This window comes from Tachypleus tridentatus, chromosome 10 (assembly GCF_004210375.1).
Source record: "Tachypleus tridentatus isolate NWPU-2018 chromosome 10, ASM421037v1, whole genome shotgun sequence".
In the NCBI taxonomy this organism is placed as follows: domain Eukaryota; kingdom Metazoa; phylum Arthropoda; class Merostomata; order Xiphosura; family Limulidae; genus Tachypleus; species Tachypleus tridentatus.
In genome coordinates, this window is record NC_134834.1 from 82,836,279 (window position 1) to 82,857,379 (window position 21,101).

Consider the following 21,101-nt stretch of genomic DNA (forward strand, 5'->3'; position numbering starts at 1 on the left):
TTGAGATATTGTTTCACAATAAACCTGATAAAAGAAATAACAACTTTCAAAATGTCTGGTTATCGTTAACGTAATTACTTTTAAAGTTTTATGTTTTCAATATGCTGTAAAATAATCTTCAGGAAACATTCCACTTTTCTCTAAGTTGCAACTATTGATAAAAAGGATGGTATTTTAGTTAGCTTTTCCATTTATGCGACTACAACGTAAAATGTTTCGCAGCTCGTTTCTTCCAAATTTTGTGTTGCTTAACTGTACTCGAAACCTAGGGAAAAACAACTGAGAAACAAATCATTGTTCACTGCGTTACGTTTTTTTTAATGTGTAAACTGAAGTACATTACTTTAAAATTAATGGATTGAAGTATATTTTAGTCGAATTTTACTAACACTTGATTTTATACTGTGGCGTATGTTATAACCCATTTGTGTTAGCTTTGTGATCTAAATATTCTTTATCTATTAACCATAGTTTTAATAGGTTTTCATGTGTTGTGGACCCACAGTCACTTTTTCTCGACAACTGATTTTTGGTCAATCTAACAATACTCTTCTTTTCAGACCAGGTATTTTTACTCTAAATATATTCTGCTTTCAGTCTATGGTCCAATATATTAATAGTTCTTTAGTTTTTAATTTTGAATTAATTATTATCGTACGATCACTGAGTTTTATTCGTAACGTGTGGACCAAATTCTAACCACTTCGGAACAGATTTTAATTTTAAATAACAGAAATGTATATCTGAAGGCAGACTAATATGACCAATGATCAAAAGTCAGTGTCAGAGTTAGTATCTAAATACTATCTTATTGAAATACATAAATGTTTTAGAGATCTATTTTATTTAGTCAACAGAAACAAAATGGCGGATATACGGGTGTTATCTTATCGCAAAGCCACATCGGGCTATCTGTTGAGCCCACCGAGGGGAATCGAACCCTTGAGTAAAATGTTGTAAGTCCGTAGACTTACTGCTGTACTAGTAGGTGGCATTTTTGTTGTTGTTCGGAAAGGTGCTGTTGCGTATATAAAAAGGAATTTCTACTTATGCAGATAAGATTATCATGAAATTAATCTTACCACGTTTTACTGCTCTAACTATAAGAGAATGTCAGTTATATTATAACTATATTTTAATGTTTTGCCTCTTTCACAATTTCGTTTCTGGAAGGTAAAACAATAATAAAAAACGACAGAGTTTCTTCATCATTTATAATACAACTAAATTCATAGTTCTAAGTGTTAGAAACTGTCTTTAACTGAAAAATTATTTTAATACAGTACTTTGTGACATATCAAAATATCTAACCAACATACGTCGAGGAGAGGTTGAAATATAGGAACGTTAGGAGACTAAACAATGTAGTACTGTAACTATGATATAAGACGAGAATTTGGACTATAAGATAAGTGTTTTCATATATATATATATATATATATATATAACTTTGTTTTATTTTTTCCAATAGATTCTTCGATAGTGCATGTAATTAATTTTATCTGGGATTATAAAAGTTGTTCTGAATAACCATTTATTTTCTTGTTTGTTAATTTTTGAAATTCGCGAAAAACTGCACGAGTGCTATCTGCGTTAGCCGTCCGTAACTTAGTAGTGTAAGACTAGAGGAAAGACAATTAGTCATCACCAACCACCGCCATCTCTTAGGCTACATTTTTACTAACGAATAGTTGGATTGATCATCACATTATAACGCCTCCACGGCAATCTGAGGTTGCGGGTTAGAATCTTGTCACACCAAACATGCTCGCCCTTTCAGCCGTGGGGACGTTATAAAGTTATGGTCAATTCCACTATTCGTTGGTAAAAGAGTAGCCCAAGAGTTGGCGGTGGGTGGTGGTGACTACCTGCCTTCCCTCTAGTCTTACACTGCAAAATTAGGGACGGCTAGCGCAGATAGCCCTCGAGTAGCTTTGCGCGAAATTCAAAACAAATAAACAATCCACACATAATCCTGATTATATTTATATATTTGTAAATTTTAAACAATAGTAGTTCCATCAACTTTATATCTTCTTACCTGTTTTTATGCATGCTGGAGAAAGACAAATATCATCTGGAAGAGATAGAAGATAAGACGTCAGATAGAAAAGTATATAAGACGTCTGCTTATTTAATACGAAGATAGAGCATTTAATAGTGATTCCGCCAAAAATCAACATTATAGCTTGTTCGAAGCCAGTTGCAGCGGACATCACATTTATATGGAACATTAAGCATTCAAATTGCATCAACAATTACATTGACAGGTTTGCTGCTAAATGGTAAGTGTAATGAAATATTTACTGCTTATGAATAGAATATTAGTAAAGCCAGTCTTTCCTATCAACCCGCGGGCATGGGTTGAAAGAAGAATTCCTGCAAAATTCATGTTTTCTTTTTTTTTACAGAATTTTTAGCCATGTTTAAAGCTACACTAACATCTTTAGTTCTTGAACACGTTTGCAAAAATAACAAATTTCAAAGACTATTTCAAAACTGGTATGTATTAAAGCATAGAAAGAATCAATAATTTTAATCCTATTTAATCAATAAACTCTTAGAAAACTAAAACATTGTTTCCTGGTGACATACGTACCTCATAATAAACAAGAAACACTGTGGAATGATTTACAAATGAAAACCGAATTTCACTTCTGACGGAAAACCTCTTATCTGAGAGATATATAGATTTTAATGTTTGTCATTGTTAGGAACACGAGAAGAACATGGTTTTTACATTAACGGCAAGCGTTGTAGAACCATTTCTGGTTTAACTTCTCGACTTACGTTTCTGAGAATATTTCAGGTTATACTTAACTGTAAGATAAACATGCACGCATTAGAATCATTCTGATGTTACAAACAGATAACTTCCATTTATACCTTCTTACTAACAGCAGGCTGTACTAGCATATACTGGTTTGTTAACAGTCCATTATACAAATACGTACCGTTCTAATAAATAAAGTTGGTATTCCAAAAATTGTTTAACTTCGAAGTCTAAGTCCAAAGAAGGTCCAGTCCAAGTTACACTTTGATTGACGTGTGTTATTGGGTTACACTAGTTTCGGAGAATTCAGTTCCTCATCAGTAACCCTGAATACAAGTTAACCTATATCATAGTGAAAAGTATTAAACATACAGTTGGTTTGAACGTGCTTTGTAATCACTATAAGAAAAACCTATACACTGGATAGATGAAGTGAAAAAGTGTCATTAGCCACTGTTTAGTTCCTCACATTATATAGCCGTACAACAGTATGTCTGATGTACCGTTTTATTAACAGCATACTCTGTCTCTATCTTTATTCCAATATCACACTGTACTAACTCATACCGTTTTATTAACAGCATACTCTGTCTCTATCTTTATTCCAATATCACACTGTACTAACTCATACCGTTTTATTAACAGCATACTCTGTCTCTATCTTTATTCCAATATCACACTGTACTAACTCATACCATTTTATTAACAGCATACTCTGTCTCTATCTTTATTCCAATATCACACTGTACTAACTCATACCGTTTTATTAACAGCATACTCTGTCTCTATCTTTATTCCAATATCACACTGTACTAACTCATACCGTTTTATTAGCAGCATACTCTGTCTCTATCTTTATTCCAATATCACACTGTACTAACTCATACCGTTTTATTAACAGCATACTCTGTCTCTATCTTTATTCCAATATCACACTGTACTAACTCATACCGTTTTATTAACAGCATACTCCGTCTCTATCTTTATTCCAATATCACACTGTACTAACTCACACCGTTTTATTAACAGCATACTCTGTTTCTATCTTTATTCCAATATCACACTGTACTAACTCATACCATTTTATTAACAGCATACTCTGTCTCTATCTTTATTCCAATATCACACTGTACTAACTCATACCGTTTTATTAACAGCATACTGTACCTGCATTTGAAATAAACCTAATTATCCGTATCTTTACATATATTTATTTACCTACACACTTTACGCTGTTATGAGTAAATTAATCATCGAAGAAAACTATGTATGTTTCAATTTGAAAAGTACTCTTATACACTAAGCTTTCAATTAGTGATAATAACAATGAGTTTTCAATTGCATTTCTTTAAGATCGTTAGAAAACTCACATTTTATTGTTTATTGGAGAAGTAATCAGATTCTAATAAGCTCTTGTTTAAAATCTCCTAAATCCATCAGAACATATTACCGAAGTTGTTTTTTTTTTCATCTTAGCATGGAAATGTATTATTTATTTCAAAATAAAACGGATTCCAAGTATATCTACGACACTTTTAGCCCCATTCTGTCTACGTAACTTAAAACGACTCAGAACAATATCTAACAAACTAAATTATTAACCCGATCAACAAACTAAACAACATCTGAAAACTGGCTTTTTCACTAGAACTCACGTTTCATACAGTTTATCCAATCACGACCTTTTCGGATATCAGTTTAAGATTATAAACTTAGCATACACGTTTAAATAACTTCCATCTTGAATAATTTCCAAACATCAATATCACGTTGCCTAGTTTCACAAAGCTGAGAACACTTACACGTAGTACACAGTTTATTTATTCGTCGACTCCACGTAACGACATGTCTCGTACAGACATGTCTCCTGGATTAACAAGTAAAATCAGCCGTTTCGTATTACCAAAGTGTTCTGATTTAATCACTGTTTATGTCACTCAAACAATTCATTAACCTTTTCAGTGCCGTAGACGAGATAACTCGTCCAAGCCGATCGGTAACACAGTACCTCGGACGAGTTAATTCGTTCTCAATAATACCTAACTTCAACACTGGATGTCAGCACCATACATGCATTTCATCTACTTACAAATTGTTTCACTTTCGATCCAAAATGACGTCACGAAAAAAGTTATAAAATGAAGAAGCATTAGAGTTGTATTGTAGCAGCTGAAATACTTGGCAGTCAACAGGTTAAACTTTCTTTTACCGGCTAACTGGGTAATATTATTACAACAACAACAACCAACAAATATTTATTTTAATAATACTTCCAGTCGAAGCAAGTTATGCACTTAGAGTGAAACTAAAAATCATCCTGGTCAGCAAAATAGCTAATTAAATACACGTTTTCTACAATGCGTTGTTTCTTCATTTGGATCGACTCGCTATTAACGATATTTTGGCCATAATTCCAGTAATATATCACAAGGTTCATCCAGGTAGAAAATATTAATGTAAACGTAAATATGTATATTAAGCTAATAATGCAAAAGCAATCTTTATGCTAAAATCATAACAATAAAAACTAAACGAAAGAAAAGTTACGACATTGATATGCTAAATAGTGTAATAACTACTGTGTTACAAAACATGGAAAAATTTAAACAATTTCTTCGTATATAAGATACCGGACATAGCACAGATAGCCAATTGTGCGGCTTTGTGCTTAACTTCAGACAAATAAACAATGCATAAAATGAGTTGAGTGAAACGTGCTGTGTTGTAAATCCGCAGACACGCCGCTGTGTCACTGGGGGATTCTATGCATTGCAATACCAGAACTAAAACATTAAATAATTATAGTAAGTTTGAGCTCAAATTTTATAAAAATGTTTTATGAACGTTTTATTGTACTATTTTAAATACACATAAATTATTAATATATGAGAGAAAGAAGCGACAGAGCTTACCTTTAGTTTGAGGTCCACTAACTGCTAGGTATACAAATACTGTGCATAAAACTAAAAGCAGGACCACGGCCACGAGCAGGTACCTCTCCAGACGTGTCCGACGACGAAGAATAGTGGGACTTCGTAAGTGGACACTGATGTTGCCCATATCCACGCGGAGAACTTTCCCTGAATCGTCTGGATTCTGAGGGTTCTCCATCTTATTCAGTTTATGTTTCTCTGACTTTAACCACTGCTTTCTTTTCATAAAGACCGTTGCTCCTTGATGGACTTGCCTCTGAATCATTGGGGACTGGTCTCCCGGATTGTCGGGTAAAGTCAGCCGTTTCGATTGACCAATACTGCCGTTTTGTAAAATATCTTCTTCTGTCTGGGACAGTGAGGAGAGGGTGCAGGAATCGTTGCGTTGTTGTTTTGGTGGAGCCATTCTTTCTTCTAACAATATCCTATCGTTTAACATTCGTACACAAGCGTCGCTAGTGCTTGAAGTTCATTCAGAATATTTCTGCAAACAAAATATGTAAACCAATCAATCGTAGTAGACATATGCACTATAAGCTATGAGAGCATTTAGAAATCTAGCGAGATATAAAAAAAAAACGTGTAGTTGCCAACAACTTAGCTGTAAAAAAAGTTTTTCAAGAAGCATATACATATTACAAAGTCTATATATTCATCAATTACATGTAATGTTTTTCTAAAGAGACTCCAAAAAGGACCTAAGGGTATTAATTTTACTCTAAAGAGGTTAGAAATCAGTGCACTCTGAGCTGCCTTAACATGTGCAACTATGTTTGGTTTGGTTTGAATCTCGCGCAAAGCTAGTCGTCTCTAATTTAGCAATGTAAGACTAGATGGAAGGCAGCTAATCATCATCACCCACCACCAACTCTTGGGGCTACTCTTTTACCAACGAATAGTGGGATTGACCTTTACATTATAACGCCTCCAAGGCTGAAAGGGGAGTATGTTTGGTGTGAAGGAGATTCGAACCCGCGACCCTCAGATTACGAGTCGAGTGCCTTAACCACCTAGCCATGCCATGCCCTGTTGTGGAAACTATTTCAAATTTGGGAGAAAATCATTAAATAACTTTTATGAAACAATCATTTATTTTTTAGTTAAACATGACTAAAAAAGTAAAGTCCAGAGGTCAAGTAAACGTTAATATAAGGGAAGTCAGCATCCACTGATCCACTTCTTCATAAACATAAAGATTCCTTAGACTTAACCGATACTGTTAATGTAGCAGTCCTAACGTCCGATTCAACTCCATCCGTTTTACTTTTCTAATTTCATCGATGTTATTAGAGACATAAAGGCTACAGAGCCGCGACAAGATTAAATAAGATAATGACCTAAAAGGTTCACCTCTCTTTGCTCCTCTGACACGGTTCATCTTTACATGTGCGCCTTTATTTCATTGTGGAATCTTATTAAAGAAAATAGCTAACATAGTAAGTAAAGGAAATTTAGATTTTTTCAATTCAATGTTATATCGAAAACTGAAATTTACCACCGAGTTCATGGCCCACTGTAAATTATTAATACCCCATTCATAACACATGTAGGTCTACACCTGTTTTACACTTGTCCACTTCTGATTGTTAATACAGTAATAATAATTCATTTGTTCCGAATATTCTCCGAATATAAAAACAAATGAAGTTGGAACCTGTCCGTGTAATAAACGGAGAGCATATCGGAATGTCATGTTACCAAGGGAACACACGTCCGTCTGTACACACATACACACACAAGACCGCATGTCCTGTTATTAATTATGTTATTAAGTATTGTAATTCAGTTGGAAATACACTATAAAATTTTGAGTCCAAGATTATGATATTAGCAAGTAATTATTCTGCACTGCTGGTTATCTAAAAAGTACCATGTTATTCACTCAATAACCACTATAATATACATAGAAGATATTTCTAGCTTTGTTTATAATCTATCAGTGGTAGGTCACTACGTAGATTAAACAATATGTTAACATAAGTAAATTATTTTGTTTTTCATTTACACAAGATCAGTACATTATATTAGGAGGATTTGGAAGCCTCATCAAGTTTTTACAGTGGTTCAGTACATTGTATTAGAAGGATTTAGAAGCATCATCAAGTATTTGCACAGAATCAGTACGTTATATTAGAAAGATTTAGAAGCCTCGTCAAATTTTTACACAGGATTAGTACATTATCTTAGAGGGATTTAGAAGCCTCATCAAGTTTTTACAGAGGTTCAGTACGTTATATTAGAACGATTTAGAAGCCTCATCAAGTTTTTACAGAGGTTCAGTACGTTATATTAGAACGATTTAGAAGCCTCATCAAGTTTTTACAGAGGTTCAGTACGTTATATTAGAACGATTTAGAAGCCTCATCAAGTTTTTACAGAGGTTCAGTACGTTATATTAGAAGGATTTAGAAGCCTCGTCAAGCTTTTACAGAGCTTCAGTGCATTATATCAAAAGGATTTGGAAGCTTCATTACATTTTTACACAAGTAGGATTTTGAAGCGTCATCTAGTTTTTCTCGAAGTTCAATACACTATATTAGAAAGATCAGGAAGCCTCATCAAGTTTTTACAGATCATATTTTTTGTAAAATGCTCTTTTATAAGGCTGTCATCTTAAAACACTTCCCAACATTTTATGACTTTCCATAATGTATGAAGACAATGGTTTCGAAGTTTTAACATTCTACAGTGTAAAAATCTATGCTTTCCAGTGGCAGAGTGGAATGACAGCTTTTGTTTATACAAACTAGAATTCCATAGGTGCTATCTCCATCGGCCTGGCCGATATGTCTTCGAATAATAATACCATGAATACCCGTCTTATTCTGGAGTCGCTTGCGACATGCAACGGTTTAACTGATTTGTCGTGGCAGAAACGTGTATACACGTGACTTTTGTAGCTCCACCAGACTCAGTTCTTCTGGATTATGTCACGTACTGTTGCATTTTGTCAGTGATTTTTGTGTTTATGGATCATTACAAAACGCCTGGTTTTGTTTATCACTTAATCCTATTTCGTTTGTTTCCGACACAGTTAAATACAAGAGAAATCTCCGTTTTTTGAATTATAAATACCCGACTTAAACTCTGCTTTATGATTTAAATGTATGAATATTTTGCACAGGAAGGGGTTGCTGCATACCATTCCCTAGGTTGATCAATGTTTAGTTGCATCAAACTATATATCACATTTATTGGATAACGGTGGTTTGGAGTAACGAGTCGATACTGCAAGGCGAGATTTTAATGTTTTTCTCGAGAAAAGTACCAGTGGTAATTTTTCTTACTCTATTGTTATTCTAAAATATATATTGTCTAATATATAAATATTCTCCAAAAATATCTAAAACATTATTGTTTCATTAAAGAAAGGCTCGGTTCTTCTTGACAAGGGTGAGTGTGTGTTTTTTCTTTTAGGAAAGCCAGTTGGGTTGTCCGCTGTTTGTTTGTTTGTTTTGACTTTCGCGCAAAGCTATACGAGGGCTATTTGCGTTAGCCTTCCCTAATTTAGCAGTGTAAGACTAGAGACAAGGCAGCTAGTCATTACCACCCACCTCCAACTCTTGGGCTACTCTTTTACCAATAAATAATACTTTTGACCGTATCATTATAACGCCCTCACAGCTGAAAGAGCGAGGATGTTTGGTGTGACGGGGATTCGAACCCGCGGTCCTCGGATAACGAGTCGAGCGTTTCAACAACCTGGCCATGCCAAGCCTCTGTTGTGTTTATAAGGCAAAATCAAACCCTTAACTTTGGTGTTGTAAATCTATAGATTTACATCTGTCCCACTGGAAGACTTTTACAACAGAGAAATTTAACTACAAATATTTCAATTACTATAAACAAACCACAGACAAACAAAGTTACATTTTATTTTATGAAGTAAAAACGTTGAGTAATGTCATACATAATGTATGCCTTTGGCAGCAAAAAATATTTAGTCATCTTATACAAGTTATTTTATGTACACTAATGCGAGATGTGTACAACTACCATTTTAGTAACGGAAAATTTAAAAGTATTCCTACGTAATTGTTTTAAAAGTTCTCTTCTGTATTATCACCTGTCAATATCACACGTTTCATCCTTTAGAGTGAATGGTTTGTGTAACTATTTTCTTATAGCTGAAATTCGCACGAAAAACTTCTACCTAATCAATACCACGTTCAAGTGACAAGAAACTTGACGCGGGCGAATAATTGCGTCTGTGAAGAGCGAGCAGAACACATTTTTTCAGTCTCATGTTTCAGATGTCTGAATTTGAGGGCATCAGAATTGTGTAGCTTTTTTTAAAGCATAGTTTTACAAAGTAAAATATCAGTAAAATGTTTCACAGTATGCTGGTTCGTAAAACCTTTTCTCTTTAAAATTTATCGCGTTTAGTGACACCAAGATTTTATCGGGTTTCAAAGAAATTAACTCAAAGTGTTCATGGTTTCAAAACCCAACTCTTCTATCATACACTGAATTATTCAAAAAGATGTCAACTGTTGTTTTTGACACTTAAATCAAAAACCGAAATAGATTAATGTCGTAGTTTTTAGTTCAAAACATCCTAATTACCAGCCATAAAACGCAGACAACGTCACGAATGAACCTTAGAAGTATTTTACCTGAAAATCAATCTAAGTTTCTTACGCTTTGAAGAGAAATGAAACACGAATAAAAAGAGGTCCAGAAAATTATTCAAATTGTAATTAGATTTCAAATTGGTCAAGAGACGAAACTATGAGCTAAAGATTTGTATTTGAAACATAAGAGGGAGCCCTCAATAGCCGTAGCACTTGAAATTCTTTCAGGCAAGATTATATTAAATTAATCTATAAGACGCCCCCCTTTATTAGCTATTTTCTTGTGTGCCAGTCATACTAAGTGGAACGGGACGTGTACCCATTTCGAATTTATTACTCACCTGGAATTCTACCATCCTACCATCAAACTGAAATTATTTTGAAATTAAGCTATGAGACCTTGGACTTGGTCAATTACATCAAGCGATAGGGTTTGACCTCCTGTGTCACAAACTGTAATTTGATCTCAAATAAGTCATGAGATGACGAAGCTATGAACTAAATGTTTGAACTTTAAAAAAAAAATCGCAGTAATTTCATCTCTACATTATTGTTCATAGAGACACTCCCCACCCCAATGGCACAACGATATGCCGACTCGCTCCGCTAGAAACCAGGTTTTGATATCCGAGGGAGACAGAGCACCGATATCATGCTGTGCAGCTTGCTATCTTAATTCCAATGAATCAAAGTTCTTATAGAATAACCCAGAAAATTATGCCCAACAACAGAAACAATTACAACAGTTTTTTAACCTGACAACAAACTTTAACAGAATACAGTGGAGCGCCATTAAGCCGCGGACCAATAAACCGTGAAATCGCTTAAGCCGCTGTAGCAAGTCTTGTGAGCGATGTGAGCGAGGATTATCGCGGCTCACCGTTAATTTAAGAACGTGTAAAAACGCGGCTTACGAATTTAATCCTGGCTTATAACTTCAAGGGGATATTTAAAAAGGATTTGCTATAATTTGGGAAATAAATAAAATGTATTACAATAGAAATCGACCGTTAATCTACCTTATCCGCTCTCTATGTCAGCTTTATGGAAGCCGCCATTGTTACCGAATCACACCTCTCCATACATTAAAGTTAATCCGCGGTAAATCCGTGAAAAACGTGATCAATAATTAAAGTATTATTTTTAATTCGATAATCCGATATAATGATCACGCAATGGCCCGGATGAGGCTCCTCGGCGGAGCTGTTGGCGACTTCGGCTTTTCAGTCACAAAGGTTTAAGCCGCGGTTAAGCAGGTTGACCCCCAAATACCGCGGCTTAAGGGCGCACCGCTGTAATTATGTAAAACCAAGCATTAAGTTAAATCTCAGAAACAAAATAGTGGCTATGTAATGTAATTTTGTTATCATATATAGTCTCTTTATTGATTGATTGATTTAGTGTTTTATAGCATAAAGCAGCTAGGCTATCTGCGCCAAACGTCCGGTAAAAAGGTAAAAACAAATTAAATGTAGTAAAATACAGAAAAGGAAATGAAGGTAAAACAAAGCATCATTGAAAAACAGAAAAAACATAAAACCAATGTTAACACCTAGTTTACAATGTTAAGAGAGAAAGCAGAATAAAAGAAGTTGTAAAGTACTTACTCTAGCAAAATGGTAAAGAATATAACCCGCCAGGAAGATTAACAGGTAAGAACCTGACAAGAACCACCGTCAGTCACCTGAAGTTGGCCTTTTCAGTCCTGGTTGTGGGTTATGTGTTATAGCAGCCATTATCAAAATGTAAAATAATAGAAGTTTTAAAAGACATATAGCAAAATCATAATAATGAGTAGCCAAATGTCCAGTAAAAAGGTAAAAGTAAAGTAAATGTAGTGACATTTGTGAAAGTAAACGAAGGTAACAACAAAACAGCAATTAAAAACAGAAAATTGCATAAAACCGATGTTAACATCCAGTCTATAAAGTTGTAAAGAACTTCTGTAGCAGAATGGTAATGATCATAAACTGCCAGGAAGACTAACAGAGAAGAACTAGAACCACCGTCAGTCACCTGAAGTTGGTCTTTTCAGTCCTGGTTCCAGGTTATGTGTCATTATGGCCAGTACCAGAGGGTAAAGTCATAAAAGTTTAAAAGACATGCAGCAAAATTGGAATAACAACTCGCCAGGACGACTAACGGGTAGTTCAAACGGATAGTTCAAAGAGTAGCGTTAGTCATCTGAAGTTGGCCTTTCCAGTTCTGGTGTCGATTATTTAATGTTCTGGCCATTTTCCAATTTCAAATTGAACTAGAGAAATTGAAACTTTGAAAAGGGAACCACAAATAAAAAAGGTGTAGTGAATAAATATCCAACACTTAAATGAGATTAAAAAGATTAATGGCCATTAAAAAACTAAAAACTTCATCAAGGTGGACAGTGTCACCATCACCAATACGGCAAAGGTGCAGAGAAGGTTCATGAGATTCAACGTATAAGCTTTGAACTGGAGAGGTGTGGAAAGCCCCAGTGCAGAGTCGAAGTCCTTGGTGATGAATGGGGTCCAGCATCTTTAAGGCCGAGGGTCTGGCAGAGCCATAGACCAGTGATCCAAAGTCGAGTTTTGATCAAATAAAAGCACGATATACCTTTAACATAGAACATCGATCTGCTCCCCAACTGGTGGTAGAGAGGACACGGAGGATGTTCAGTGCTCTAGTGCATTTGACCCGTAGCTGCTTTAAGTGTGGTAAAAAGGTCAGCTTACGGTCAAAGATAAGCCCCAAGAACTTGGTCTCAGGGACCACAAGCAGCGCAACTTCACCGATATGAAGTTCAGGATCAGGGTGAATACCTCGTTGGCGGCAAAAGTCCAAACGGTTTTAGAGAGAGAAAAATTAAAGCCGTTCGCCATAGTCCACTTCAGTACACGATTGAGGGCAGTTTGTAGTTGCCGCTCAATATATCTCATGTTCGACGACTGACACGAGATGTGAAAGTCGTCGACATACAGCCCATTCGCAACAGTGAGAGGGAGTTGTTCAGTGATGGCATTTATCTTTATACTGAAAAGTGTGACACTCCAAATTCCTGTACAAAAGAACGGGAAAGTGTCGAACCAACACGAACTTGGAATCTCCTGTCCATTAAAATTTTTTTAATAAACATGGGTAAATAACAACGTAACTCATATATATGGAGGTCTCGCAAAACGCCATACCACCATGTTGTGTCATAAGCCTTCTCAATGTCAAAGAATATTGATACAAGATGTTGGCATTTGAGAAAGGCTTCTCTGATTGATGTTTCAAGTCGAATCAGGTGGTCTGTGGTGGAGTGCTGTTGTCGGAACCTACACTGGGTGGGCGAGAGGAAGTTGTTTGATTCGAGGAACCAAACAAGACGAGCATTAACCATCCTTTCTAAGGTCTTACAGAGACAGGTCCGTCAAAGCAATTGGACGGTAGTTTGAAGGAATCTTGGGATCTTTCCCTGGCTTAGAGAAAGGCAAAATAATAGCCTGGTGCCAGGCATCAGGAAAAACTTTCTTTTGCCAGATCCGGTTAAAGACAATTAGAAGGACATCAAGAGAAGCAGGAGATAGATGGTGCAGCATGTCATAGTGTACATCACCAGGTCCAACAGATGTACTGCCAGACCGATGAAGGGCCTTTTTCAGTTCCACCAGTGTAAAGGGACAATTATAGTCAAAGAGACAGTCAGTTCGAAAGGAAAGAGGTGAACGCTCTGCCCGAGTCTTGATGGCCAAGAAGGTGGAGGAACAAGCAGAAGTGCTAGATACCCGGCAAAAGCTTTCACCTGGAGTATCAGCGATGCTCCAGACATCAACCACCTCCTGACCATCAGAGAGCAAGATCGAGATGGGGACAGAATTGTAGTACCCACTGACCTTTCGAATCCTGTCCCATATGACCTTGGAACTGGTGGTAGAAGATTGCTAGTTGTGAACGTAATCCAAGATTCCTTCTGGCTTTGACATCTTATCCACCTAGCATGTACACGGGCCCGTTGGAAAGCGACGCGATTCGAAAGTGTGGGATGTCTATGCCCGTTTTTGAGCCTTCCGTGCTAAGTGGCAAGCAGGATTCCACCACGGACGAGGATATCGTGGAAAACGTGTCGAGATTTTAGGAATACACTGAGCAGCTGCTTGTATAATACAGCCAGTTACCGCTGCCACACAGTCGTCTATTGATGTCTGATTCACGATGGCAGGATCAAGTTCTGTGAGAGCAGTGAAAGTGGACCAGTCTGTCTGATCCAACTTCCACCAGGGCATGCGGATAGGGTGGCATCGACCACGGCCAGTTTCTCTCAAAAGTATAGGAAAATGATCACTGCCTAGTGGATTATTGTCAACCTTCTATGAAAAATGGGAGAATAATAAAGGGGAGCAAACTGAGAGATCAATAGCGGTAAAGAACTGACTTGGTGCATGAAAATAAGTGGAAAAACCAGTATTGAAAAGAGAAAGGTTGTGATCAGAGAGCATACGCTCTACAGAGCGAACCCTCCCATCAATAACAGCACTTCCCCAGAGGGGATGATGTCCATTGAAGTCCCTCAGGAGTAGAAAGGGAGACGGCAACTGTTCAACGAGAGCATCAAGGTCTGATTGATCATATGTCTCTCCAGGAGACAGGTAGAGAGAACAAACAGTGATGGTATGACCCAAGGAAACACGGATGGCTACGGTCTCCAAGGGTGTGTTGAGTGACAAAGACAGGGTGGGCACATGCTGATCAATCAACAGTGCCACCCCTCCATGTACTCGTCCATCACACAACCTGTCATTTCTGTACAGAGAAAACTGCCGAATGGTGACTGTATCAGCTGGTTTTAGAAATGTTTCTTGTAAGGAAAGACATACAGTATGGTAGAAAGCAATCAGTGTTTTGATATCGTCCAGATTAGAACGTAAACCTCGACAGTTCCATTGTATCAAGGTGGCCATGTTTAATGACGGGTAGGCGAACCCTTCTGTTTACGACCACGTCTTTTTTCCTTACTGACCTTAGTCGGAGGAGGTCTATCAACCTCTATGGATCCTTCCCTGGGTCGATTGGGCAGGTCTTTGTTATTGGAAGTGGATTCCAGTGACTGAGGACGCAAACGAATGATTGTTTTGCCTCTTGGGGTGGGAGAAAAAGATGTATCAGAAGAAATGCCTGTATCTGGAACTGAAGGATGTGGATCTTAAGGTTTGTTGGAAGGTATGGGAGGAACAGAGATGGGTGTGGAAGTCGATTCATCAACCTTTTTAACCACGGAGGTCAAAAGGATTTTCATTTGTTTTGAAAACGATTCTCTTGGAGGCACAGAGAGATCTGTCTGCACTCCCACTGTAGTTGTGGAATGAAGTGCAGCAGCATATGTCCGAGATAGAGTTGTGGACAGCAATTTCCGAGCCTCAGGATAACTAATGTTATAAGTCGTTTTCAAACGCTGCACCTCTTTTTCCTCCAACCATTTTGGGCAAAAACGAAAGTAGGAAGGGTGAGAACCATTGCAGTTGACGCAATGTGGATCCATGTCACATTCATAGGCATCGTGGTCCTTGCCACCACAACGAGCACATGTCAGTGAACCACGACATGATGTCTTCGAGTGGCCGAACCTCTGACATTGGAAACATCGGAGAGGGTTTGGAATGTATGGCCGTACCCTGCAAATTAGATAACCTGCTTTGATGGGTGCAGGTGCACGTGATGATGTAAATGTCAAAACGAGGGTATTTGTTGGCAGTGTAACTCCATCTTTGCAAGTGGAGATGCGCCTCACTGCAGAAACTCCTTGAATGGAGAGACCAGCCAGAATCTCTGACTCGGGGACATTCTTCAAATCCCTCTCAACAATGACTCCTCGTGATGAATTCAAGGTAGCATGAGGGGTAACCTCAATAGGTATATCCCCAATTGCCGTTGAAATCAAGAGGAGTTCACTGTGTTGGGTTGTGGATGTTTCAACTAATATGTCTCCAGATCGTAGCTTCTTTACTGACTTTGGAGAGCCAGCATGACCCTCTAGTCCCTTATGAATAAAAAAGGGGACATTTGCCCTAAAGGTTTTTCTGAAAGAGAATGTAATATAAGAAAATGGGGTACGTGTGTTACAGATGTTGAAGATTGCTGCTCAGAGTCTTCTAGACGTGGTCGTTTACCTATTGACTGTTTTTTCACTATTTTATTTAAAATATTTGGAGGATCCATAGGGAAAAAGAAAAATGTCGGTACCCACTGACCCCACCCACCATGCAGCCCTACGAGGGGACACACTACAATGTCATGCAAGGACAATGCAGCAACGCCAGGGTTTCGTGAGCACTATACCCAAACACCAGCATCAGGCACAATGTCCACAACACCTGTTGAGAACTTCCAACACTGGTACTTGGTTGATTCTAGCCCAAGTGGACCAACCAATTGACCCAAAGGGGGCCACCCAAAGGCCGCCCGTCTACAGGAATTCAAGGCCAAAGTAGTGTGTTAGGGTTGGACCCCTCAACCACCAGGATCCTCTCCTCCCTTTCACTGGTCGCCACGCACGGCAAACACGTGGGTGGATGTTTAGATCCCGAAGAAGGTAACCAGACAAAACAGAACCTTCCCTGGGAGGTTCCCTCACCACGTACAGGAATCCACACCGAGGGGGGTCCCTTTATTAGCTCTGTTTGTAACACAGAAAACTAAGGTTGGGATAATGTATTATAATTGTGACTAGAAGAAAGTGTTAATTTTACCTAATACTTTATAAAAGTTGTTTGCGTGAACTCTAGACCTCACGTTCTGATATCGTAACTCTATAAACTGTCACTTCGTAAAATCGGCCAGCAGTAATGACAAGTACCATTACCTTCTTAAAATAACTTGTCCGAATTAACTGACTGGTTAGTGAACATAAGTTTACATTGGGTTTTCATGTGATATGCACCTCGAAGTATAGCTCAGTTTTCTAGAAAGTAAATATATATAATTGATATGTGTAAAATGGAAAATAATGTTTGTTATAATAGCCTTGAAAACACTTCAGTTTCTAAGAAGGGAATGAAATATTAAAATTGTTTTGTTTGGTTGTTTTGAATTTCGCACAAAGCTACACGAGGGCTACTTGCGCTAGCTGTCCCTAATTTAGCAATGTAAGAGTAGAGGGAAGGCAGCTAGTTATCACCACCCACCGCCAACTCTTGGGCTACTCTTTTACCAACGAATAGTGAGATTGATCGTAAAATTATAACGCTACCACGGTTGAAAGAGTGAGCATGTTTGGTGCAACGGGGATTCGAACCCGCAACCGTCAGATTACGAGTCGAACGCCTTAAGCCACTTGGTCATGCCGAGCGATTTATTAAAACTAAAGTAAGATGGGAACATTCGCTACTCAATAGTCCATTTTCAAACATTGTCGTGTTAAGTCATTGTATTAAATTTTTACTTCAATTCTGTAGTGAAGCGAACCTTGTGGCTGACAACCAATATTTAAATTTGCGTGTTTCAAACGTATTTTTCATTTTAAGTCTTATTCTAAAATCATAGTCAGAACAATATTTTTTCAAGAGGTGTCGCTTTCTATGAACTTCTATTCTTATATCAATTCAATAATTTAAGTTAGCGTGCGAAGCTCTTGATGCGAAGTTTGCACCCCGTTACCGCTTAAAATAAATCATACTCTGCACTTTGGGTTCGTGGGTGCGTTATTAGAATGACAGTAAAAACCCATTATTCAAGTACAGTAGTCCAATATTTGGTGTTGGTAGTATTAAATAGCTACCTTCCCGCTACTATGACCCTTATGAAACAGTGATAAGATTATGGACTTACATTGTTAAAATCTGGGGTGTGATTCTGTGTAATGGACACACCAGATAACACTATATAGTTTTTCTTTAAAACAAGCCCTGTTGTTAGCAGTAGTCTACAATATCACTTTAAAAATCAACTATCGCCATGGTAGATATACCTCGAGTAGTTTTGCGAAAAATGTATTAAACAACAACAAACAGTTTTTTGTTCATGATGAAATAATCTCCCTATCGCTATTGGAAAAACCGAATTCTTCCCTACTGACTTCTCACAACCCTGGCATAAAGTATAAGGCTTAGAATCTTCTCGAAAACTTCGAATATGTTAGTTTAGGAATCTTTTAACATACACTTCTCCTCGTCACACCAAACATGCTCGTTCTCTCAGCCATGGGGACGTTACATTGTTACAGTTAATCCCACTATTCGTTAGAAAAAGAGTAGCTCGAGAGTTGGCGGTGGGCGATGATGAATAACTGTCTTCCCTCTGGTCTTACATTGCTAAATTAGGGATGGCTAACGCAGATAGCTCTTGTGTAGCCTTGCGCAAAATTCAAATCAAACCAAACATACCCTTCTAAATACAACTTTTAAATCCGTTATATTTTGTTTATCTTTGGTTCATATTTACTAAGAGTAAAACGAACGTGTTTCACGTTGATCGTCCAAACCATTTTTCAAAAGAGTTTTTTATCCTTCTGGATGTCGTCTTATTATTCCATTATTTGAAGTGATTCATATTGATATTTATGTTTTATTGTTCATTAAAAATACATTTGTATCAAGTCCCAGCCAGGCACGTGTTTATTAACCATGTTTCTGACAAGTGCTAAATGTTATTACCAGTCTCATTACAATTTCTTTTTCAAATTTCACACCTAATTATTGATGCAGCATTTAACATTATTAAATGTTTGGTTGAATAGAAAAAGTCATAGTTTTATCGTACTAATACAAGTTCTTTTAGATAATTTGTTTGTCAGTTTTAGAAAACACACACACATTTAACTATCTAGTGACAAATGATGATTGTGGCAGCGTGTTATTTTAGACCATTACAAAGTAGGGTTAAGAATTATTGAGACATGTACATTGGCCGTGCAGATGTTTAGAAATGCTCAATGTCTGTCACCTCCGTTTTCATTAATGAGGTAAAAAAATATGTGGATGACAGATGCACTCTGGGAAGGTCGATACTATTCGACATAGCGGTTGATTTTCTCTGTTTAATTAGACGACATAGCACAGATCTGTCTCCAGACTTATAGAAAGAACAACGATTGTCCCACATCTTAAAACACGCGTCTTCTGGTTGACTTAAAGTATTTGCTTTCTGTCGTTATGCTATTAAATAAATATTTTATGTTTTATTCTGAAGCTATGTTCAGTGTATTTTTTTTCTTAATTTAATTGGAAATTATTTAACAATACATATTTTGCTGACTTTCTAATTAAATAGGTTACTACAAACACAAGGTACATCATACTTAAACGATTTTGGCACCTTACCATATCGTTGCAGCCCATGTCTCCACATCTGGTCATGCTGTATCTCACGACTATGCATCACAATGACCCTCCATCATAGGTTCTATTACAAAAAGCTTCATCTTAAGGCTATCATACGCAAAGCACACTCATCATCACTTCATCTTCCTATAACTAATTTTATGTACGAGAATTATGGTTTCCGAGTGCTTGTTTCAACAGTCTCATTGCACAGAAATCCACATAAGATGCGTGGTTAATTTATCATTATCCCTTTCTATGGGACAGCAAGAACATGCGCCTCATTAACCACTTGCTTGAGACGTGTGATAGTTGGATTAATGTGTCTTGAAAACAACTTGTGTACACGTGACCTTTACCAGGCATAGGTCTTGTTACATACTGTTGCCTGTGGCACGTGAATAATTTTACCACTCACCTTTGTGTTCAAGAATTATTACCTCTCACAAAATTCTGCATATTGATTACAACGGATGGTTTTGATGCTCCAAATTGATCCATATTCCTTGTTTTCCAAAACGCATTATAAGTCTTGGAGGTTCTAAATCCCCGAACTGAACACATCTTTATGATCTGAGTACATTAATTCTTTAAAATGAAAAGAGCTGCTTTTTACATTTTCGCAAGATATTACGTTTCGGTTGCACAATACTACCCAAGCAACGACAACAATGTCAAAATGTTTGAATGCATGAATATTTTTCATTGGAAAGAAGTATTACGAAACTCTAACAATGTCAAAATGTAGTTCTGATACATTCTGCTCTATCGCGACTCTATATCAACTATGGTTGCTGAATGACTTCTTGATTTAAATGTTTAAAACATGTATAAAACGAGGTGATCGAAAACCAGCAACAGGAGAAAAAGCGAATATCGCACAAAAAACAAAATTCAGCACAAACTTTTAAATCAAAATGCGCAAATTGAAATAGCTTAATATTTTTCACTGAAGGTGTAAAACTCGACTGAATTTTAATAATAAATTTGTGTGTAAAACATGTAATAAACTCGAGACATGACTTCCACTACGCTGGTGAAGGCATGGTACAAAACTGGAATTTATTAGAAATATGATTTCTAAATCAACCAAGCATAATTATGTTAACTATACAACCCAACCCTAAAAAAAACATGCTCCCTCTTTCAGCTGTGAGGGCGTTATAATGATACGGTCAAAAGCATTATTTATTGTTAAAAGAGTAGCTCAAGAGTTGGCGGTGGGTGATGATGACTAGCTGCCTTTCCTCTAGTCTTACACTGCTAAATTAGGGACGGCTAGCACAGATAGCCCTCGTGTAGCTTTGCGCGAAATTCAAAATAAACCAAACTAGCTTTGTAGTACAGAACGAGGAAAAATCAAGCAATAAATAAAATGTAGTTTGTATGATAGAACAAAAATTTGTAAATATTGGAATGACGTATTTTCCACTGGCAATGGACAAAGAAACACACATATAGTAAGAAAATACTCTGTATATAGTAAATCAACAGTTTTAAAATGTACAAAAGAAGAAAGTATGATGTTTATCTTAGACATTTATTAGAG

At 37.0% G+C, this 21,101-nt stretch overlaps 1 protein-coding gene across 1 annotated transcript in view; it reads right to left on the minus strand.

The window, feature by feature from the left end:
- Positions 1–21,101, minus strand: part of LOC143229728 (neprilysin-1-like) — a 59,215-nt gene that overhangs the window by 36,936 nt on the left and 1,178 nt on the right. The window contains exons 2-3 of the mRNA XM_076462462.1: positions 5,686–6,190; positions 2,042–2,077 (exon numbers count right to left, since the gene is read on the minus strand). Of these exons, the coding sequence (XP_076318577.1) occupies positions 2,042–2,077; positions 5,686–6,145 (496 nt within the window). The 5' untranslated portion in view covers positions 6,146–6,190. The remainder of the gene's footprint in view (positions 1–2,041; positions 2,078–5,685; positions 6,191–21,101) is intronic.